General features: G+C 42.0%; 1 protein-coding gene across 2 annotated transcripts in view; it reads right to left on the reverse strand.

Annotated features, from left to right (window-relative positions):
- Positions 1 to 14,521: 14,521 nt before the first annotated feature.
- OPRL1 (opioid related nociceptin receptor 1) overlaps positions 14,522 to 25,418 on the reverse strand; it is a 143,825-nt gene continuing 132,928 nt past the window's right edge. For both annotated transcript variants that reach the window (XM_056547538.1, XM_056547539.1), the window contains one exon: positions 14,522 to 24,676. In XM_056547538.1, coding sequence (XP_056403513.1) covers positions 24,153 to 24,676 — 524 coding nt within the window. In that variant the 3' untranslated portion in view covers positions 14,522 to 24,152. The remainder of the gene's footprint in view (positions 24,677 to 25,418) is intronic.

Below are 25,418 nucleotides of genomic sequence, written 5' to 3' on the forward strand. Positions count from 1 at the left end.
ATGCTGCCCTCACAGATGACCTCCATACAGTATGACCTTTCCCGCAGATGTATCGTATATGTTCTGATGATTAAGAAACAAAATACAGATAGAATAATAGGAGCTGAGCGTCAGTCAAGTGGCTGATACATTTAATCTCTGCCAGCTGCAGTCAATTGTGCGGCTGCATTATTCCATCCCCCAGCTCTCCGATTTAGTAGCTTCCTGAGACAGATTGTGAAACAAGAGCAGACTCCAGAGGACGGGAAGGGAAGCTGAAGAGGCGCAGCTAGAATATCACTTTGGAAATTTTAATGTCGCTTTTCAAAACGGTGATATGTGTCCTAATTGTTTAAGATGATGTGAGAACCTACTTGAATAAAAAGTAGCCTACGTGCCAAGAGATGTACCTTACAATGTATTTGTAAACTTGTGGCGCCTTGATGATCAGCTGCTGAGCTTTTAAAGGAACTATCCACACAAGTATAACACAAAACTTAGTATGACAACTAGAAGTATTGGATAAAGGGGCTGTCCACTTTCAACAATACGTACTTGTTTAAAGGTTCCCTTAACAATAAGCTGTTTACAAAGTATCCCCTTGCTGTATCACCCAGTGGTCATCTGTGATATTTCTGTAAGGCTAAGTTTCCACTTGGTCTTTCTTTTTTTTTTTTTTTTTTGGCAGTTTTTGGAAAACTGCCACTGCAGTTTTTGAACCAAAGCCAGAAATGTATTTAAAAGGAATAGGACATATAAAGGAAGAACTTACACTTCTCCTCCCTTATGGATCCAACTTCTGACTTTGGCTCAAAAACTGCAGTGGCAGATATCCAAAAACTGGCAGAAAAATAACCAAGTGGAAACTTAGCTAAGTGTTCACTGCCCCTGCAGCAGCGCCACCACAGGGGAAATTAAACATTACGTAGTGCACATTCAAATCAGTGGGTTGTCTGTGTAATACAGGCCGAAGGTTGCCTATGCCTGGTCTAAAGGCTCAGCACACAGGGGGAGATTTATTAAAACCTGTGAAGAGGAAAAGTTGCCCAGTTTCCCATAGCAACCAATCAGCTCGCTTCTTTAATTTTGCAGAGGCCTTGTTAAAAATGAAAGAAGTGATCTGATTGGTTGCTATGGGCAACTGGGCAACTTTTCCTCTAGACAGGTTTTGATAAATCTCCCCTACAGTGCTTTGGATCCATATCATTGACATGTACATCATTATATACTGTATGTTAAAGGGGTAGTTTGGTCAATTGTTTTTATTATCCAATATGCCCAGGCTGCCACTATTGGAATAATAAACTTTAACTTACCTCCCACTGCTCCCCTGGTGCCACCAATATCTGTCTCCCGTTTTCTGGCCCTGGTCTTCTTCCTGCTTTTGGGGCAAGACACGTCACTCACTGTGGCTCAGCTAATTGGTGGCTGCAGCAATGTCTCGCCTCGGCCGGTCATAGGTTGAGCGCAGTGGGATGTAAAGGGCACGGGTGACAGGTAAAAGGCTAGAAGGAATGGATTATGGGTAGAACAAAAGGAGTAAATACCCTTTTACCTCTACCATCTAAAAGCATACAACACCCTCCTCAGACTTATTCTGTACTCTTATGTGAGCATTGTATGTTGGTATCATTTGGGCACTGCATATCACAATGTAAAAATAATTATGCCCCAAAAACCATACATAAGGTAAGAGGAGGGAATTTAACACCGATACATATATCATATTCCCTGTTTTTTTGTTGTTTTTTTTTGGGGGGGGGGCAGTTTTTGGAAAACTGCCACTGCAGTTTTTGAAAAAAAGCCAGAAGTGTATTTAAAAGGAATAGGACATATAAAGGAAGGACTTACACTTTTCCTCCCTTATGGATCCACTTCTGACTTTGGCTCAAAAACTGCCAGAAAAAAACTTAGCCTAAGTGGAAACTTAGCCTAAGTGTTCACTGCCCCTGCAGCAGTGCCACCACAGGGGAAATTCAGCATTATATAGTGCACATTCAAATCAGTGGGTTGTCTGTGTAATACAGGACAGGTCCTCCAAATTGACAGGTCCTGCTTTGTAACCACTTTCCACACCCAGAAATAAGGGTCCTGAACAAAGGACTTCACTCGCTACATTAACCCAGAATTCCATAATCGAGCGTATGAAATAGGTTTCCAAAATTAGACAACCCATTTCACTTGTAATGCTTAATTGTTTGACTTTGTTTCATAATGTGTGCAGGAATGTTAGTGAAGCATGTGGTATGATGTCTAATGTAGGGACATATGTACTGCCATGCTATGTATGCTATTTGTATTATTTTTATTTTTTGCTGTGTAACAGTACATAGCATGTATGTGTTATGATGTTTATTGCCAAAAAATATATTTTTAAGAAAACATTTCAGTCCTGCCAAACATCCCTGCAATTGTGTACTGGCATTGTAATTTCTTACCTCTTAAAATATTACTCCTAAGGTTAGAACCTCTTCTCCATGACTTGCACCCATAGCCACTATGCTACCTGCACTTTTTACACAATGTGAACAAACGCAAAAAAAAGAAAAAACATGATATAACTATAGTGTGTGAATACATCCTTACTCCTCTATGTAGAAACGCTTTCTGAATTTCAGAGAGTTCCTGATAGTGGGATTGCAATAAATGATAAAGCAGCGGATCCAGCCCACTCACCACTACTGCGAATATTTAATCTACAGTTCGAAACATTAAATTCCATTCATATTTATATCATAATATGAAGCACGGTCAAGGGAAATGGAATGTTTTTTTATGATATTCCTGCTTAGTGTCCAGATACCAAGTGCAAATAGCTTTGCATCTAATTTACGCTAAAAGCATTTTATGGAAAAGCAAACATGTATCTTATCCATCTGCCTTCATCATTAGATGTATTGCCGCCAGTCAAGGGCAAATTGCACCGCTACATACTACATGTCTACCTAATGTGAAATGATAGCACCATAAATAAAATCCTGTCACTCGCTGTTATAATGCACGTATCAGTCGTGAAGCTATTACTTACAGGGCCTCGAGCGTGACAAGTGCGTCAACAGAAGGGTCTGAGAGCGATTTATCTTCCTATAAGGATAATTAGGCTTTTTTACCTAGCCAGACTGGCTTCGGCTGGCATGCTGAGATTTGTAGTTCCTCCAGAACTACTGGCTGTTCTCTGTAGATGTATGTTTAGCATTGTTGGCAGATTATCCCAGTAGTGTAGTCATCTGAGACGCATCCAACAGTCTATCTATAAATATATCATAATATAAAATAGTCAGGCAAGGACACCCAGTGACATTTCACAGAATTTGCTCGGTGTTCTCAGAACCCCACAGAAGCTTGAAAATGTCACAGTGTCTCTTTGCCCAGCATTAGGCCCCATTAATTGTGTTATTCAGGCGCACGGCTGCACATCTACAGACAGAAAGGTCACATAGAATTATTCAACAAACGACACGGCTCAACGAGACCCATTACATGTTTATTACATATTTCACCAAACAATACAGAGGGGTATCCCACCTGGCACGGCCAGGGGGATCCACAGAATATTCCAAATGCAGAACAATGCACCTGCATAGCAAGGAGATAAAGAGCCCTTATGATTGCATAAGTGCAGTTTAGTAGATAAGATGGGAGCTAGAGACAGGTTTCTCTTCCTGATGTATTGTCAGCTGCTTATGGAGCTATAAAAGGGGTACTCCGGAGGGAAGAAATGTTCTCAAATCAACTGGTGCCAGATAATGATACAGATTTGTAAATTACTTCTATTTAAAATCTTAATCCTTCCAGTACTTAGCTGCTGTATACTACAGAGGAAGTTGAGTTGTTCTTTCCAGTCTGACCACAGTGCTCTCTGCTGACACCTCTGTCAGTAACTGTCTGGAGCAGGAGAGGTTTACTATGGGGATTTGCTCCTGCTCTGGACAGTTCCTGATCTGGACAGAGGTGTCAGCAGAGAGCACCATGGGCAGATGGAAAAGAGCTACACACCTTCCTCTGTATTATTACAGCAGAAGTAATTTACAAATCTGTATAACTTTATAGCACCAGTTGATTTGAACCCCCCCCCCCCTTAAGGATCCCCACTGGGTCTGTAGTATATCAGGAACCTTCAGATAACTTAATGAGAGTCCAGACTCTACTCCACATATTTTAGTTGGTGGAGAAATGTAAACTGCAGGGACAGATACTCTTCAGGTCTGGTAGCAGCCAATGTCAATCATTCCTTTATTAGAATGGTCGTCTTATATCTATGGTCGCGTCTGTACAGTCATTGGAATTTAAATCAGCTGACATTTCATGTCTATGCTATACACAGGCTCAGTCAGACAATACTGTAATGACGTTTGTCAGGTTTGTTACAGTCACACAGTCCCATAATAAAATATGTCAAGATCAGAACAGTCACTAAGTCCTATATGGACTATACTGTATATAAGGCACACCAAAATCATATATGTGAATATGTCTAAATGTTTTAAGAATGATTCATGATTTTTTTCTATTTTATTATTATACTATCTATATTTTATAATCATTATTAAATCTAGCAAATTTTATTCTGGACACTAGGCTTAAAACAATGCTGAGACTTCATGTTCTGTTCAGATAATTTCCCAGTAATGCCTTTCTTTTCACCACAGAATTAAAGAGAAAGGTGACACCAGTATATAGGTAACACTGGATCCACCACCTTTCACAGCAGATCTGTAGAATGACCTCTGAAACGGTCACATCTATTATTTCCAATTCATCTTAAAGGAGAACTCCAGCCAAATGAAATTACCTTTATATAGCTGCACGTGATAAAGTTATATAACTCTGCAATGTGAAGTGTAATCTTTGCTTAGCACATACCCTGTTTCTTTCAGCTTTTCCTCCAGGAAGGAAGTCCAGGAGATCTTATTACACTGATGACAAGCGTCTACCGTAGATGATGACTTTTCACTCTCCTTCTCATCAGCTAAGAGAGCTGACAGCTTCAGTGTGCTGTGTTTGAGTGTCCCTGATTGGCTGGAGGACGACAACCTCCCCCCCCCCCCCCCCCCAACACACACACCCTCACTGCTCCCTCTCGCTGCAGCTCCTCCCTGCAGATCAAACAGGAAACAAACCCTGTGTGTGTAGTTTTTGCTCACTCAGCAGGATTTTCAAAGGCTGTTTATGGGGGCTATGGGGTCAGATTTTGAAACAAATCAGCTGGGATGCCTTGCAGAGTCATGGTGAGCTTATATATATATAACTTATTTAAGTTGTTTTTTTTATACCACTTTTGGCTGGATATCTCTTTTAATGGGACATGTTCTGTCTATTGCTGTCTATGGTCTATGGGTCCTGCTGTAAAGCATATCACTAAATGGTGTAAAACAGCTCAAGACGGCAGTCAACAGGCAAGACGGCAGTCCCCATAATAATGTACAAAAAAATTAATTACAATCAGAAAATAGAAACAGATTAGAAAAAAAAGTATCTGTCTTAAATTTGGGGACACATTTAAAGGAAACCTGCCAACAGAATCACCAGCACTAACCTGTAGGTATAGGCCGGTAGTGCGGGTGACACTGATGACAAGGGTGTTTACTGTTATATGTGGCTCCGTTCCGCTGGTATTTTTCTGTATATGCAAATAAGCTGTATTGCTGCACTCAGGTTGTTTCTAAGCCGCAAGTGTACCATGGGAATAACCTTAGTGTACCAAGCTATCTTATTTGCATATACAAAAAACAGGTATAACAGAGGAACGGAGCCACGGATTGCAAAAGGTAAACACCTTTGTTATCAGTGTCACCTGCACTACAATCCTATACTAACAGGTTAGTGCAGGAGATGCTGTTGACAGATTCCTCTTAAAACAAAATGGTTAAGTTCAATAATCCGTTCCTATATCTTAAAGGGGTACTCCGGTGGAAAAGATGTTATATATTTTTTTTTATTACATTTTTTTTTAAATCAACTGGTGCCAGAAAGTAAAACAGACTTGTAAATTACTTCTATTAAAAAATCTTTATCCTTTCAGTACTTATCAGCTGCTGTAGAATACAGAGGAAGTTAATTTCTTTTTTAATGTATTTTCTGTCTGTCCACAGTGCTCTCTGCTGACAGCTCTGTTCATGTCAGGAACTGTCCAGAGCAGGAGCAATTCCCCATAGCAAACCTATCCTGCTCTGGACAGTTCCTGACATGGACAGAGGTGTCAGCAGAGAGCACCATGGGCAGACAATAGAAAGTAAAAAAGAAACTTCCTCTGTATTGTACATCAGCTGATAAGTAATGGAAGGATTAAGATTTTTAAATAGAAGTCATTTACAAATCTGTTTAACTTTCTGGAGCCAGTTGATTAAAAAAAAAATGTTTTCTACCACAGTACCCCTTTAAGATATAGGAACAAATTATTGTATCAGTACAGCCATAGCGCCCTATATTTGTAGTCAATATTAGTACAGTAACTCAGTCATATACCTATTCAGGACCAGTACAGTCACACAGTCCTATATCCGTTGTCAGTATTAATACAGTAACTCAGTCCTATAACTGTAGTCAGCACCATTACAGTCAGACAGTCATATTACTGAATTCAGAAATCAGGACCAGTACAGTCGCACAGTCCTAGAACTGTAGTAAGGATCAGCAGTTAAGCAGGCCTTAAACTGTAGTCAGTAGTAGACATTTGTCATTCAGTTGTGTGACTAAAGCTAAGGTCAATACAGGCATTCGGTCTTATAAATGTTGTCAGTATTAGTATTATCATTTAGTCCTATAACTGTAGTCAGTATTAGTATAGGCCTTCAGTGCTATAACTGTATTCAGGACCAATAAAGTCACCCAGTCCTGTAACTGTTGTTAGTCAACATTAGTACAATAACTCAGTCCCATAACTGTAGTTGGGATCAGTACAGTCCCACAGTCCTAATGCTGTAGCCAATATTATTATCCACATTTTGTCCTATTACTGTCGTCCATTTTGACTTTCACACAGTCCAATAACTGTTGTCAGGGCTCTGTCACTGTACTGATCTTATCAATGTACTTATCACACAGCTCTATACCTTTAGTCAAGACCAGAAAAGTCACTCAGTCCTAATATTGTAGTCAATATTAGTACCGTAATTCAGTTCTATATCTGTAATCAGGACTAGTATAGTCAAACAGCCCTATATCGGTAGTCAGGATCGGTACAGTCATACAGTGCTACAAATGTTTAGTATTAGTATTGCCATTCAGTTCCATAACTGTGGGCAGGGGCAGTATAGTCACACAGCCCTCAAAGTGTAGTCAGGATTGGCACAGTCACTCACATAACAGTCAAGATCAGTACAGCCATTAAGTCTTACAACTGTAGTCAGTATTTAGTCTTAAAACTAGTCAGGATCAGTACAGTGACGCACTTCCTTAGCGGATGTCAATATTAGTACTGTCATTCCGTCCTATACCTGTTGTCAAGATCAGTGTATCGTCATTTTGTTCTATAAGTGCAGGCAGGATATAATTATAGTTTGGGTTGGTAACGTCACTTGGTATTAGTATCCTCATTTACTACTATAACAGTAGTCAGGATTAGTACAGTCATTTAGTGCATTAACAGGCAGAACTATTAGGGCATGTTCACACTGAGTAATTAGTGCAGAATTCCTCTGTGTGAACTGCTAACATTAGTGTGAATGGGTCTTCCGCAGACCTGTTCACACTGCGGAATATGAGTGGCGGACTATTCTTCTGCTGAAATTGATCCACGCAAAGAGAGAACATGTTTATTCTTTGTGTGGAAGTCCTCGTGCACTGCATAGCCGTCAATGGTGACAGGGCAGTGCCACCCGGTCCTACCGCCGAAGTATTTTGGCGTCAGTTGCCAGATGGATTCTCCACTCGCGGAATTCAGCAAGCAGAGATTCTGTTCATGTTATGTAGTGTGAACATACCCTTAGGCCTTGTTTACACAGCACATTTTAGCATTTTTGACAAAAAAATAAATAATCTTTATTTTACCCAACTTAGTTCTTGGTTTAAAAATCAAATGCATGGAAAACCTTCACCAGAACGGCTCTCTATAAACAAGACATTAAACTAACATAGAACTACCGTATATACTCGAGTATAAGCCGAGTTTTTCAGCACGATTTTTCGTGCTGAAAACACCCCCCTCGGCTTATACTCGAGTGAACTCCCCCACCCGCAGTGGTCTTCAACCTGCGGACTTCCAGAGGTTTCAAAACTACAACTCCCAGCAAGCCAGGGCAGCCATCGGCTGTCCGGGCTTGCTGGGAGTTGTAGTTTTGAAACCTCCGGAGGTCCGCAGGTTGAAAACCACTGCGGCCTTCAACATCATCCAGCCCCCTCTCACCCCCTTTAGTTCTGAGTACTCACCTCCGCTCGGCGCTGGTCCGGTCCTGCAGGGCTGTCCGGTAAGGAGGTGGTCCGGTGAGGAGGTGGTCCGGGCTGCTATCTTCACCGGGGAGGCCTCTTCTAAGCGCTTCGGGCCCGGCCTCAGAATAGTCACGTTGCCTTGACAACGACGCAGATGCGTCGTTGTCAAGGCAACGGCTCTATTCCGGGCCGGAAGCGCGGAGAAGAGGCGCCCCCGGTGAAGATAGCAGCCCGGACCACCTCCTCACCGGACCACCTCCTTACCGGACAGCCCTGCAGGACCGGACCAGCGCCGAGCGGAGGTGAGTACTCAGAACTAAAGGGGGTGAGAGGGGGCTGGATGATGTTGAAGGCCGCAGTGGTCTTCAACCTGCGGACCTCCGGAGGTTTCAAAACTACAACTCCCAGCAAGCCCGGACAGCCGATGGCTGCCCGGGCTTGCTGGGAGTTGTAGTTTTGAAACCTCTGGAGGTCCGCATGTTGAAGGCCGCAGTGGTCTTCAACCTGCGGACCTCCGGAGGTTTCAAAACTACAACTCCCAGCAAGCCCGGACAGCCGATGGCTGCCCGGGCTTGCTGGGAGTTGTAGTTTTGAAACCTCTGGAGGTCCGCATGTTGAAGGCCGCAGTGGGGGTGGGGATGATTACAAGGGGATGATGAAGGGGGGATGTGTGGGATGATAAGGGGATGTGTGGGATGATGACAAGGGGATGATGAAGGGGGGATGTGTGGGATGATAAGGGGATGTGTGGGATGATGACAAGGGGATGATGAAGAGGGGATATGTGGGATGATGACAAGGGGATGATGAAGGGGGGATGTGTGGGATAAGGGGATGTGTGGGATGATGACAAGGGGATGATGAAGGGGGGATGTGTGGGATAAGGGGATGTGTGGGATGATGACAAGGGGATGATGAAGGGGGGATGTGTGGGATGATGACAAGGGGATGATGAAGGGGGGATGTGTGGGATGATAAGGGGATGTGTGGGATGATGACAAGGGGATGATGAAGGGGGGATGTGTGGGATGATAAGGGGATGTGTGGGATGATGACAAGGGGATGATGAAGGGGGGATGTGTGGGATGATGACAAGGGGATGATGAGGATGTTAATGACGGGTCTGGATGATAACAGGGGGGGATGAGGTATTTCCCACCCTAGGCTTATACTCGAGTCAATAACTTTTCCTGGGATTTTGGGTTGAAATTAGGGGTCTCGGCTTATACTCAGGTCGGCTTATACTCGAGTATATACGGTATATGTGTAGGTAGACTCAATGCTGTTTCTTTCATCTATATTTATAGGCAGAACTGGTCAATCCCACACCCAAAAGTCTTACTTTTCTTATATATGTTATTTCTGTATTATGAGCTACTATGAATAAAATAATTTGTTAATGTCTGGGTAAGTTTTCTAGCCTCTACTAAAGTGCATTTATTGCAGCAGGGCAAGCGTGCAGCATACACTTCCATGGCCCACAGAACCAGCATGCGTGGGATGTGGAACCATGGCACCAGGACATTTCATTGGACCAGAAGCTTACAATCTTCCCACCTGAAACAAGTAGAAAAAGTGCTTATGTTTAAGATGTACAAACATTCCAAGCATTGAAATAAAAAACAACAATAAAATCATTAGTATTGGCCCTATGGGGCCCATTTCACCAGTCAAGCATTGCTTTTCCCTCCACCATCAGATATGCAGCCGGCAGTGATTGGTTCCCTTTAGGCACATGGGATTGGCAGATTTCATTCAGTAAATGGTTTAAATTACATTTGTATTTGCAAAGATAGTTGTACCAGTGCTTGGCATTAAAGATAGGTGGTCATGACAATGGCATGGTGGCTCAGTGGTCATGGGTCCCCCATGGACTGTCACAAATGGATCTGGATAGGTTGGAGGTTTGGGCTGAGAAGTGGCAGATGAGGTTCAACACTGATAAATGTAAGATTATGCACATGGGGAGGAAAAATCTGGGCTGGGATTATGTATTAAATGGGAGAACACTTGGGACGACTGACATGGAAAAGGACTTGGGAGTCTTAGTTAATAGTAAATTTAGCTGTAGTGACCAGTGTCAGGCAGCTGCTGCTAAGGCAAATAAAATCATGGGGTGCATCAATAGGGACATAGATGCCCACGACAAGGAAATAATTCTACTGCTATACAAATCTCTAGTCAGACCACACATAGAATACTGTGTACAGTACTGGGCACCAGTGTACAAGAAAGATATAGTGGAGCTGGAGAGGGTTCAAACACGGGCAACCAGGGTAATACGGGAATGGGAGGACTACAGTACCCAGAAAGATTATCAGAATTAGGGTTATTTAGTTTGGAAAAAAGAAGGCTCAGGGGAGACCTAATAACTATGTATAAATATGTCAGGGGACAGTACAGAGATCTCTCCCATGATCTATTCATACCCAGGACTGTATCTATAACAAGGGGGCATCCTCTACGTCTTGAGGAAAGAAGGTTTCTACACCAGCACAGACGGGGTTCTTTACTGTAAGAGCAGTGAGACTGTGGAATTCTCTGCCTGAGGAGGTGGTCATGGTGACCTCTGTAAAAGAGTTCAAAAGGGGTCTGGATGCATTTCTGGAGAATAATAACATTGCTGGTTATTTATAATAGATTTATAGGGACAGAACGTTGATCCAGGGATTTATTCTGATGCCATATTTGGAGTCGCAGTATAAAATCCATAATAAATACTCCGCATTAGGTGCAAATTTTAGGTAGAGAAACTCTCTGGTTACATACTTGGATTTTACCTTGAATGAAATCTGCAGCATATATGCTTCATGTGAACATACCCTAATGTTGCCCCTACAGAGATGTATATGGTCCCTGAGTAGGCTTCTACAAAGGTTTCTCTTGTTGGATATATACATGGCAGGCCCTAGATATTCTCCACTAGAAGAAACATTGTCTCCGTAACACAATACAGAACACATAGCTCTGTGAACATGATGTTAGCTAAGCTCTAGTGGTCCATCTCTAATTCTAATTTTCCCTGGAAAAAAAAGAAAGAAAACATCTGTCTATAACATATTGGCTGTAATTTTGTTTGGTATTTCAATGGATCTAAAAGTAAAAAAAAAAAAGAAAAGAAAAATGATGGGAATTTTTCTACCTTCTGTGCCTAATGTTTCTCTGCAGATCTCTGTGTCTATGCGGTGGCAGGAACCAAATAAATCCTAGTAGTTTGTAAGCATAATGAAGGTAGGACTGATCTGCAGGATCAGACAACATACAGTTTGTTTGTAGTCTGTTAACATGGGGACACATAGATGTACTTTATACACAAAGGGTAGAATGATTTTTTTTGTACTTTAACATACAGTTTATTGGTGTAATAAAAGAAATTTAGGTATGAAGGTAAACATGGTCTATATTATGTAGGTTGCTAATAGTGTAAAGAAAATGGTTTGTGCAAGCAGGGATGTCTACATACATGAAATTCTCCAACACGTATCCTGAAGAACAAGATGGAGCTTGAAGCAAAGCTTAATAGTATGCTCAACCAAGATCATAACTTAAGGTTTCACTGCTTAAATTTTTATCCTTAACACATTATTATCCTAATATCTCATCCTACAGATAAGTGCACACATAGGTGGGTCACTCTTCAGTGGAGAGGAAATGAGTGTGAGGACTCTTGACAGAGATGGCTACAGGCGGTGGGTATCTGTGTAAGAGGCTGATCAGAGCAAGTTAATAAGTCGGAGGTGTGAAGGAGCAGTGATAAGATTCTATCCCATAGTCAGCAGGCAGTTTCCGACTTTAATTAACAAGAATAACATTATCTGGTTCATCTCCTATGCTCTGCTCCTGGGATTCTCAAATCTGTCTCCTCTAACCGGAGCTTGCAAGAGAATTAGCATCTGGCCAAATGAGGTAATGATGAGGGGAGGCGAGGGGTGGAGGGGGTCATTGATGTCTACTTTCTGTCCATTAACATTAGTCAATTACAGGCGAGACATTGTGGGCCATGTTCGAAAAAAAGGTAGAAAACTTTCCTTTATATTTGTGTATTATAGTGTTGGTAACTGATCTTATACTGGAGCTGTGTACCAAGGACCTACACTCCATGGTGGTCCTCATGTATCTGCTAATGGGTCTTTGACCAATTCCTGGTCTCTCATTTTCCCCATTTAATTGTAATCCTGAACCTTTATTGAGATGTAGTCTTTACAAGGGCTACAATTTTGGTAAACAAGTTGAACATGTTGGAAGCAGGAGGACCTCCTGTCCCATGTGGTTGGCATCAAGTAGCACATGAAAGACACCTTTCGTTTTAGCTAAAGGGCTGCCTTTTTATATGTTATTGCCAATTGCCTCTTAGCCCTTGAGAAAGCCACAGCTTGTGGCGAAACGTCGGGCTGGAGGGCAATGTGACATTGATTTTCATTTCAACTCACACTGAGAGTTGTGGACTGCAGCCACAAGATCTCCAACCTAGGGATAATTAAGCATGCAGTAGCATGTAATCACAATTACTTTTTCAATAGTGAGTTTAATTTTAATCATGGTTTTAACATTGGATGGGAAATATAGGGTTCTAGTGATCGCTTAGCGATCAATTGTAAATAATTTCACTTTTTATATGTAGCACAGAAAGCGGGTAAAAAAAATAGTGGTAAAATCTTCTGCCATTTTTACCCTTATGCATCAACCTTTTTGCCCTCTTTTGGTTATGCACTCTCCCTCATTGGCATCATAGCAGTTTTCATTGGAGCAAAAGATAGCTGGATCCTACATGTGTCCAGAGTAAAGTCTGTAGGCTTGAAGCCCAAGAGAGGTGAGTCAGATTAGTGTTTAGGGTCCCATCTGTTATGAAGTCCCCTCAGCACTGGTGGGTAACACAATTTGATCAAAATGTGTCCTAAGAGCCTTTTGTGCATATAAAGTAAGTCAGGCAATAATGCACTTAAAAATATTAAATATAATCAGTGTCAAAAAATGAAAGGTAAATTCTTATAAACTCCCACACCTACACAATGGCCACTATATTAGTATCTGCACATCATCAGTGACTTTCAAGGAAATGTACATGGCGCAGGTTGTCATTCTGAACACAGCAATGCTATCTAGATGATTCATGTCTGTCAGGACAGCGTCCGTGCCCTTATCATTAGTGTTGAGCGGCATAGGCCATATTCGAATTCGCGAATATTCGTGAATATATGGACGAATATTCGTCATATATTCGCGGATATTCGCATATTCGTTATATTCTCGTTTTATTTTCGCATATGCGAATATTCGCGTATGCGAAAATTAGCATATGTGAATATTAGCATATACAAAGTGTGCGCGAAAATGCGCATATGCGAAAATTAGCATATGCGAATTTTCGCACACCAGTCTCACACAGTAGTATTACAGCCTTCTTTACACCACACAAGCTGGAAGCAGAGAGGGATGATCACTGTGATGTGTACTGTGAAAAAAAAATATAAATAAATAAATAAAAAAACGAATATTCGTAATTACGAATATATAGCGCTATATTCGCGAAATTCGCGAATTCGCGAATATGCGATATTCGCGAATAATATTCGAATTGCGAATATTCGTGAGCAACACTACTTATCATTGCCTTTATAGCTGCAGAGAGAATCTTTACTCAATAATTGGGGAGCAGGGCATAGTGCCAAATGTTGGCAAGTTTCCCTCGGGAAGACTATCCAATTTTGGCTTGAAGGGGTACTCTGGCCCTGAGACATCTTATCCCCTATCCAAAGGATAGGGGATAAGATGTCCTGTCGCTGGGGACCCCCGCAATCTTGTATTCGCCACCCACCTGTTTGAGCTGCACGCCGTGGTGCCAACTCACATACAGCCGGTTGGCGACCACGGGACCGGAGTATCGTGACGTCACGACTCCACCCCCGTGTGACGTCTACCCTCGCCCTCGCTATGCAAGTCTATGGGAGGGGGCGTGATGGCCGTCACGCCCCCTCCCATAGACTTGCATAGCGAGGGCAGGGGGGTGACGTCACAAGGGGCCAGAGTCGTGACGTCACGATACTCCGGCCCCGTGGTCGCCAACCGGCTGTATGTGAGTTGGCACCACGGCGTGCAGCTCAAACAGGTGGGTGGCGAATACAAGATTGCGGGGGTCCCCAGCGACGGGACATCTTATCCCCTATCCTTTGGGTAGGGGATAAGATGTCTCAGGGCCGGAGTACCCCTTTAACTTCCTTGATTAAATTTGTCACCACTTATTGTCAACTAAAGGGATTATCAGCTCTTTTAAGATGTTCTGTTAAAGCCTGTACTTTATGGAAAGGTCTTGAATCTGCCAGGGAGGCATGGGGTGAGTGGGCTCGGCTGCCTCGCCGTACCAGTCTAGACGTGGGATTTCATTGCTTTGAGTAATCTGTTAAACGCTTGTGAGAAGAGGTAAGGGGAGAGGAAGTGGTAAAGATAGGGGGGCGACCAAACGTGCTGAAGAGATTAATGGTTTCTGAGAATTTTACAGATGAACCATCGGTAATTCTATTAACAAGAAAACAGGATAATTGCCTTCATTTGTTCTGCATAATATTAGCTTGATACATGTTCTCGATAATTGAAGCTAAATTATTCCAGAGAGAGGCAGCGTCTTTAAAGCACTATGGCTTACAGTGACCTAGACAAATGACACAGCCGCGTGGAGCGGTCTTTGTGTGTCGTTTCTGTGCACAAGGCCATTTTTGCATTAAGGATATATCTCTATATCTATCTTATCTTGAATTTAAAGTAAACCTGTCGTGCTGAACATGTTGTTCTATCTGCAGGCAGAGGTATATATCGATGGAAATGATTCAATATGACAATAAAATATATATTTTTTTAAACTTTAAATACATGAGGGCGGTCTCAATGTTTAACAGCTAGCTCTTTAAGAATGTGCACAGGACCCCCTTATTCCAGAGAGGGCTTTACATCAATATTATCTGCTCCTATTGCTTTATAATATGGCAGCCTGTAGATGGGACACCACACTAATGTCATTGTTTGATTTGTTGCCAGGACAGCTTATAATTTTTACGTGTCCTTGAGAGTAGGAACATCAACATCTGCCCAAACTGTTAAAGGGGTATTCCAGCCTATAACATGTATCCCCTGTACACATTGGGAGATTCAGGATTGAAATTACTATTAAGGTATGTTCACACGGGCTGATTACCTGCAGAATTTCCACAGTGTATCTGCTGAGGAAAATTCGCAACAGATTTTGCGACCATTGACTTCAATGACTCTGAAGGAAAATTTGCAAATCTGTTTCTATTGCGGATTTTCTGCTGACCCATCGAAGTCAATGGTAGCAAAATCTGCAGCAGATTTTCTGTAGCAGATACGGTGCGGAAATTCCACAGGTAATCCGCCCGTGTGAATGAGCCCTTAGGGTACGTTCACACGCGCGGATTTTCAGCGTATTTTACACTGCAGATCCGCTGGTGAAGGCCCGCTCTATGCTGCCTTTACATGTGCCAGCTCGTAGTGGCAATACGCCGCTACCAGTAGGCACACTGCGATGTGCGAGTCGCAGTGTACTCGCACATCGCGGGAGCTCTCTGCCTAGCTCAGAGCAGGGAAAGGGGGCCGCGATGTGCGAGTACGCCCGGCACATCGCTGCAGTGTGTCTGCTCATAGCTGCGTATTGCCGCTACCAGCAGGCACATGTAAACCCAGCATAGAGTGGGGCCTTCACCAGCGGATCCGCAGCTAAATACGCTGCGAAAATCCGCGCATGTGTGAACGTACCCTTAGGGTAGAGTCACACGTGCCATATTTTGCTGCAGCGTATTTTCCTACCCATTGTTAATGGGTAGATAAATCAGCTGCAGAAAATACACAGCAAAATAGAGCACATGTGACCCTACCCTAAGGGTCAGTTCACACTTGCATACTTTAAATACAATTTGAATACATTGAATACAATGTGCAGCAAAATCTGCTGAAACAAATTTGCGGCCTAAAAAAATATGAACTATGTTCATACCCCGAGATGTCCACAGGAAAAATCTCTGTATGAATATTCTGCAGACTGCGGGTGGCGGCACAATATGCCGGCGCTAGAGCCGCATGGGAATGCGCCATCTAATTGATGGCTATGCGTTCCGTGTGGACTCTGCAGAAAGAATGAACAGGTTCATTCTTTTTGCAGACACTGAAATCGAAATTTCCGTGCCGTGCCACCGAAAATTTCACCGTGTGCACAGCGCAGCATAATCCTGTTTAATTCAACAGGACTCTGCTGCAGCGGAATCTCTGTGCAGAATTCCAATGCGGAATTAAATGTTCCAAGGTGTGAACATAACCTAAAAGTGAATATTGACCCTGGAATCATTTTTTATATATATATATATATATATTTTTTTTTTTTTTTTTCAAATTAAACTTAGTACAAGGAAAAACTTTGCAATATATCATATGATGGAAAATGCTTCTTTCACTTTTAATCAAGTTCCTTTGCATCCCCCTAAACTTATCATTCACCCAGCAAAACTGCTAAAAATGCATCTCAAATTACAGCTGCCCTGTGGAAAGGGTAGAGGTAAAAAAAATATGCAAATTTCTCTAATTTATTACGTAATTTTAGAGTTTTTCACAAAAAAAGCTGACTGTATCGACCAAAATTAAGAACAATGTGTCATATAAAAAACTATCTCAAAATCATTGGATAAGTTAAATCGCCCCAGAGTTATCCCAACATAAAGAGGGACAGGGCAGATTTGACAAATGGGCCTTGGTCCAAACTGTGGTCAAAACCAAAATATTGTTGTTTTTTTCTTGAATGGGTAGATAGGTTAGGAGGGCCGATCACATGCCTTTTAACGATATGTTGATTGGGCCCCCCGTTCCCAAGATTAGGGGGGTTTGGTTTCCATCTGACAGACTGTTAGTCCGTCACATGGGCGGTGATTTAATAAGAATACTGTGCAGCGTCAGAGGTGAAGGCAGGCTTACTGCGACTAGGGGTATCTATAGCACATGCAATGTACATAAATAGTACAGGTGATTTCTGTCTGTGTAAGGTGTCCCATGACTAATACACCTGGGGCATAGGAATGATGTCTCCCCGGATATAGTACAGAAACTCTGCTCGGAAGGTGCCATATTTGAAAGAGAGAGAAGCCGGGGACCCGGAGAGCACACCCTGTATCGCAGCTCCTGGTCTTTCACGTCCTAACTCCTTCCTCCCTTCCATGGAGACCCACTTACCTTTACAGGAGAAGTGCTAGATTCAGACAGCTGTTGTTACCTGCCAACCTTGGCAAACTCACGTCCGGGGCTGTAGCTGCAGGCACTTCAGATGGGTGCTTGATCCGGAAGGTGGACGTACCGCAAAGATTCTCAGGGGATGCAGGGTACATTGGTGGAGGCTGTAAGAGTAAGTAGGTCCACAGGGAAGGGAGGAAAGAGTTAGGCAACGGCTGTCCGGGCATGCTGGCAGTAGTTTTGCAACAGCTGGAGGCTCACTGGTTGGAAAACACTGATCTACTGTGTATTGAAGCAAGATACCCATCAGTCTTAAGAATCTTAAGAAGGGTGGTGAGCTCTAAAACACATCATTATGCCTATATTTTACTATTTTATTTAATAAATTGCTTGGAAGGATCTCTGGAGCTGTATCTCTGGAGGGGGTGGATGAGTGCTCTACTTCCCAATATACCCCGCCTCCAATGCACCCTGCAGCACCATAAAAAGGCAGTTGTAACCGGCAGAACTTCAGACATACCGCAGCTAAAAATTTAAGTGACCCTTCCTTTTACAGCTATTCACCCGCACTATAACCCAGTATATTGGGTTTAGTGCGGGTGAATAGCTGTCAGGTTCTCTTTAAGGCCAAAATTGGATGGGTTGTGAAGGGGTTAATAGTACAATACATTTTTCTTTATTGCTGATTTCCCTTGTAAATGAGGCTAATGATAAAAGAAAAACCTCACTCTCTACAGCACTAGTGTTGAGCAGCATAGGCCATATTCGAATTTGCGATATTTCGTGAATATATGGACAAATATTCGTCATATATTCGCTAAATTCACATATTCGTAATATTCACGTTTTATTTTCGTGTATGCGAAAATTAGCATAAGCGTAAATTCGCATATGCGAAAATTAGCATATGCTAATTTTCGCATATGCGGAAATTCGTATGCCAGACTCACACAGTAGTATTAGAGCCTTCTTTACACCACACAAGCTGGAAGCAGAGAGGGATGATCACTGTGATGTGTACTGTGAAAAAAAAATGAATATTTGTAATTGCGAATATATAGTGCTATATTCGTGAATATTCGCAAATTCACGAATATGCGATATTTGCGAATAAAATTTGCATTGTGAATATTCGCGAGCAACACTATACAGCACTGATCTGAGTCTGCTAACACCCAGCAGCTCACTGAAGCTATCTGGCACCCAGTGATCTCGCCATTGCCAAGATAAGAAGCAGGAAGTCCTATGGCTCCTGTTGAGCTGTGTACACAGGAAGTCCTATGGCTCCTGTTGAGCTAAGTACATAGCAATTGGTAAGAAACAGGTGGTAATAAACTGTCCCTGCCTGTTGCTGACAGCCAAGTCTTCTCTCCTACAGCAGTACAATCCCTGTGCCACAGAAAACTCTGACAGGATGGTTAGGAACATCTCTGCATAGCTACTGCTGACTGCTTGGACATTTATAGTCTATACGCAGTCCGCAAGTACTTACAACACAGTATGCAGTAAACTGGCTGCAGCCAGTCAGAATTTCATAATGTATCTCTGCACTGTGTGTACAGGAGAAGCAGCAATATTTCTGGCCATTATGTAACATTTATATAGTATTTTTCTTCAGATTTCTGCTCTGCAGGCTTCATCTCTAATTTGCAGTAGAGCTGGTGGGCGGAGCTCCCTCCTCCCTCTTTATAGACTGCTCATACAGGACAAAGCTGAGCTGATTTTAGAGAAGATTTGAACAGCAGGAGGGGGAGGGGGAATTTGATAATAGGAGAAAGAAGCAAAGAAGCATTTTGTCTAATAAGATAAATTACAAAGTTTCTTATCTCCTCTTGTAGTAGTGATCTATGCAAAATTTGTTTAAATGAAAGTGCCTATTTAAGTAGTACTGAAAACCTGTAAGGGCATGCTGAGCGTGTTACCACATGTTGAGCAATTATACCATTTTAAGGAGTGACTGAAATGACCGGTTTTCTCACTTCTTTAGCCTTTAAACATTAATCCTGATGTGCCGGGAACCAACTGCTGTCCTTTTACCATTCAGTAACATCATATTTAAAGAGATTATCCAGGATTAGATAAACATAGCTGTTTTCTTCCAAAAACAGCACCACGTGTGTCTATAGTTTGTGTGCGGTATTGCAGCTCAGTTCCATTTAATTGTAATACCACACACAACCTGAGGGCAGGTTTGGCGCTGTTGTGGAAGAAAGCAACTATGTTTATTTCTGTAACTGGTTTAAGGTTTATCTGCTGTCATAGATATAAAGTGAAGGGATCATGGCAGTACAATGGATGTCACCTAAACCAATGAAAGCAAAATGATGATGCACAAGGAATAATCATTGGAAAACACCCTGACAATTCACAAGCGTGTAATGGAGATGTGCTAGGAATGTAAAACATCACATATATTTACCTTTTTGATAGTGAGCATATATATAGTCTAATATCTACATTAAAGAACAATTCCAGTCACACATCTTAAAATCACTGATACATAGAATTTTTTTCTGGTAAAAATATAAAAACTGTGCAACATAGATTTTTTTTTTTTATAAAGGATCTTTGCAGGGCCCTCCCACCGGGCCACAGGGTGCTGCACCTTTTCATATTCTCTTTATGCAGGGAGGAGCCTTTCCGTGGCCTCATTGGAGGTCATGGAGGAGAAATTAGGTGACAACTGCACAATTCTACATCAGGTAAGTCAAATGATGGCTGCCTCCTGTGGATAATAACAGTACTACTATAATACTGCTACAATGAGCAAAAATATAACAATTACAATACTGCCCCCTGTGGCCAAGGATGTAATTATCGTTAAAATTCCCCTGTATAGACCAAATTAAGGAACTGAAGAGGTTGGAGAATTTTTATATTTGACTGGAGATGCTCTTTAAGTATATAGGAATCTCCTGGAGCTGTCAGGTGGTCGGAGGGTTCTGTAGAGGTCCTCAGTGCTATCTTCATGTAGGACCCATTTCACAATGACTTTACATTCCTCGGGTGAATGAATTGGCTTTCCCAGTAATTGCCTCATAACGTGAGATAGATCTTGCTGCAAAATTTGAGCACAAAGTCAGTGAAGACAAAAGCATTTCTGTACAGGTAAGTGAGGGAGCCCGGAACTGGCCGCGTTCCAGGCAGACATTCAATGAGTCGTTCTGCTAGCACGAAGATTATGTGGGACATGAACCTGCATCCCGCAAAGCAGCATGTAAAAGTCACAGAAAACATTGGAGCAAGCAGAGGGAATCTGTACAGGAGGTGGGAGGTCACAAAAAAGAGGAACCATTAAGATCCAATGCTGCCCACTGAGAGACATCCACACGGGAGCCATTCATCGAAACCAGTCCACACCATACGGAAACACAACTAGAATAACAATAGAGTTAGCAATAAGGCACTCCTGCAAGCAGATTGCACTGTTCCCCTTCTAGTCATGATTTTCATTTCATTACGAATCATATACCACAATTTCACACTTCCAAAGGATGCATAAGACACTGCACAAACTGAGGAGGCAACAGATACAGCCCTGGGCTTTACAATGGCCACATTAACTTATATGATCAGACATTGGAATAATGTGCTGCTCTCTGTCTCCCTGGACACCTACCTGTGGCACAATTTGCTGGGTTACTCTAAGCCAATCATCTCATAAAAAAAAGTACTTATTGCCAGCTTTACAATAGAAACACCTATACCTGGACCCCCAGTTAATTGCAAATGCCATGCATCCATTTAGGACACTGTCACATTATAACGGAGCTATATACAATATCATATGCCTGCTATTGGGCATGATTATATCATTGTGTAATTAGGGGTTCCTAGATATACTGAGGTGGGGGGGGGCATTTATCATTGTAGGTGTAAGTGAAGCATTTTTCTACACCATTTTTTGTGAGCTGTGATGTGTAGGAGCACCAAATTTATGAAATGGTCACAGAGCATTTGATAAATTTTGTGCAGGTCACATTTTCTGAAATTTCTCTCTTCACATACACCGAAAAGCTAAGCTAAGTCTAGGCTGGTGTAGATTTTTGGCGGTTTTGCACCTTTTTGGTGGTGCACCTTTTTTGGGCCTTTTCACAAAAAGGCGCAGTTGATAAAACCTGTCCATGTCATGCATGTTGCCAAAATCAGTGGATTGCAACTCAAAATCAGCAGAAATGTGTAAACCAAAAGGTGCAAAAAAAGGTGCAAAAAAGGACACATGCGCCAAAATAGCTCCAAATATAGACGGAAAAAAGGGTAAACACAATGATAAATGCAGGACTGTATGTCTCTGCCACCCCAATAGCTATTGGCATCAGGCAGTCATTTTATACAATACATGATGCCCATTAATTCACTAAGAGACTTCACTAAGTGATTGAGAGGACTCTGAATGTAAAAGTTTCTGCCTCGTATAATACTGTATATGGGTACACTAATGTAGTATGTTGGTCCTAAGATGGGCTCAATCATGGTCACTTTGGAAAATAAGATGTCTTTTGACAATACTTATTGAGAATACTCATCCAAATGCAGTGACATTTTTTTGAAAATTCAGAATGAAATTAAAACCACAGACCGGGCAGGGCCATATTTTAGCCACAAACTGAGTTATTAATGAAAAAAGGTTTATCCTCCACATGGATCACAACATGGATCACAACTAAGCTACTTGGGACATAGTACTGCACCAATTTATCACTTAGATTGCCCACAATTGAACCCATTATAAAATAATTCTAACAAACATATTGAAGGCATCCATTCACACCATCCAAAATCATTCAACCAACACTAAAATTGAGGTCTGCAAGTGGCCCGTAAACACGCACTACACATACAAACTCCTTCGTCCTATGCTCCTGATCATGCAACTCCCTTTTCCAAGTCCAGAAATAGATACGGAGGTCCTAACCATTAAAATGTTCTACATCTCCATAAGTACTTAGAACCAGCAGAGGATAAGATTCTGTGCACTTTTTGTGTCACCTTACTTTTTCAGTCTAGCATGATCATGCAAAGGGCACTCTCAGCGGGCATCGGATCTTGGTCAATACAGCATCTTGTAGGGCACAAAATAAAATATCACGGCTACATTTAAAAAGTCAAGTGCTTCTCTATGCTGTCCTTCAGTCCAAAGGACACTCTTTTCTTCACTTGATGGACTCCGTTTGTTCACATAGGCTGGCATTGCGCCCTATGTCAGAAGCCCTACACATGGGCTGTTTCTAGATACTATGAAGTCATTACTCTTACAGTCACCATTTGCCTTTGGCTACAGCAGTTTTTTTTAGATTCCTTGCTTCCTGGAGCAAAGTTCAGCAGATCCCCAGTGAAGAAAGGCTTATAATTTTGAGGCTTCAAAAATGTATGTGAGTGAATATATATATATATATATATATATATATATATATATATAATCTTATGTATGTTTACATAGAGTATATACATCTAAATGTATCTATATATAGAAATCTGAAAGGCTTTAGATAAGGGCAACACTTGTCAGGAGAAGAGTTAAGGCTGCTTGAGTGTAACCTTCTCAATAATCGGATACAGATGAGTACATGGGCAAAGACCCATACCCAGTGTCCACGGAAAATCCTATCCGCGCAACTGACAGAAGCTGTAAGGAACTTTTTTGTCTGTAGTTTGGACTGTAAGTTCTGAAGTAAAAACATTTGTTCATCCAGCTGCGTAGAATGCAGCTGTCTAGTCCTGCAGAAAGTTGTGCCTTCTTAGACATGATCGGCTTGTCACCAATGACGTGAGTCTTGTTGGAGAAACATTAAAAAGTCCATCTGATATAAAGAGTTCAGATGCCTGAGAAGGGAACTATATCACCAAGTTGTAGTGGACAAGTCATACAGGACATTATCCACAAGGATGAATCGAGGTCTCTGGTATTCTCAAATATCTCAAATATGTTATCTTCATGACCATATTTGGCCAGAACTCATCATTCATAGACAATTCTTAGACAGTCTGTAGAAAATAAATCGGACAGATCTCTGTTGAGACATAAGAACCTTGCTTTGGTCATATATCTTCCAGTTTTAGACAATGACAGGTGCATGTGCAATTTAAAACTATAATACACTATGACAATTCTATGCACATACGGTATATAGAAATTATAGGCTGTACATAGGGAAACAAATCCCCTTGGGTGATTTCTGCTCCTCTGGAGCTAAATAACTTAAAAACTCTAGAAAAATCTTTGATTTCTGTACAGATTATAGATAAGGAAAGTTGAAGAAGATTTCAGTTTCAACAAGAAGGTTGCAGAGCTGATGAGTTTTCCCTTATTTTGTGTCTCTAGTAATAAGACTTACATCGGCAGAACTTTAGCTGAACCGAGCATGAATGTTCCGTTTTTACCAGAATTGGTCAAATTCCATATTAAACAACCAATGGATTTTCACTGTATTTCCATTGTATACATGAATTGCATCCATAAGGAGGTGTTTCTCGGTACACCTCCATCATCTTGGTCACAAAGCAGTGATTTGCGTCAGTTCTGCTTGTGGATTAGTCCCCACTTGGTCTGTTTCCCCGCCCAACATGGGCAGTTCCATGCCTAGTCATGCCGGATTATTCGGGCCATCTGAGTTCTTGCAGGCATAGGCAACATCTTTGGCAATGCTGCACATGCGGTTGGACATCTGCAGCTCGGTACGGAATGCGGAAGGAAAACAGAACTTCTTGAAGCATGCTTTGAAGTTCTCATCTAAGAAGGCGTAGAGAACAGGGTTGAGACTGCTGTTGATGTAGCCCAAGGCAATGCAGAAATGAAGGATGACCACCTTGATGTCACTGTTGGGCTTGGCTCCAAGGCTCTGTACCAGCACATAAATCTGAATGGGGGTCCAGCAAATAATAAACACAGCTACCACCACCAGAACCAGCCGTGTGATGCGACGAAGGTTTCGATCTTTTTCCCTTGACCCAGACAAGACTCTGACTTTTTTCAGCCTCCGGATCATCAAGCTGTAGCAGATGGTGATGATAAGAACAGGTATCACAAATGAAAAGAGAAAAACACAAGTACCAAAGACTGGTTCCCAATAATGTTCTGGATCAGGGAGCTGCACCATGCACTCGATATCTGCAGGAAAAGAAGACACCGTGTTATTAAAGACATGCCAGTGAATGCGCAAGGATAAAACCTGCCTAGTTACATGCAAATTGCAAATAATCTACACACAATGGGCACAGGAAAATTACAGGTTCAGTCATCCTCTGCCGCACAAACACAATGTATCCAGAGTGTCTGTGTAATTTGCTTCCTTAGAAATATTGCCTCAGTTTACAGCTATTGATTTCTCTCCTTATTGCAGTTATGTGTTATTCCCTACACCTGTAGCTTTTCAGCCATCTCTTCTTTATTAATGTGACCCGTATCTGCGGAGAGTTTATCTAATCCTCAGCTCTGTTACCGACCGCTGCCTGGAAATGAATTATTCCTTTCTGATTATTCTTTAGCACCATCGTAAAAAGAATTCATTCCTCCTCGACCACACGAGATTCTGTTCTCCAGTAATATGGGCATTGTCCAGTTAAAAATTGATGCTTTAAAATGAAAGAACAAGAAGCATAGATACCGTATTTTTCGCCGTATAAGATGCACTTTTTCTTCCCCAAAACTGGGGGGAAAAGTCGGTGCGTCTTATACGGCGAATACACCCCTATCGCGGCGGTCCCTGCGGCCATCAACGGCCGGGACCCACGGCTAATACAGGACATCACTGATCGTGGTGATGCCCTGTATTAACCCTTCAGACGCGGCAATCAAAGCTGACCGCCGCGTCTGAAGGGAAAGTGACACTAACCCGGCTGTTCAGTCGGGC

Source organism: Hyla sarda, chromosome 12 (genome assembly GCF_029499605.1).
Source record: "Hyla sarda isolate aHylSar1 chromosome 12, aHylSar1.hap1, whole genome shotgun sequence".
NCBI lineage: Eukaryota > Metazoa > Chordata > Amphibia > Anura > Hylidae > Hyla > Hyla sarda.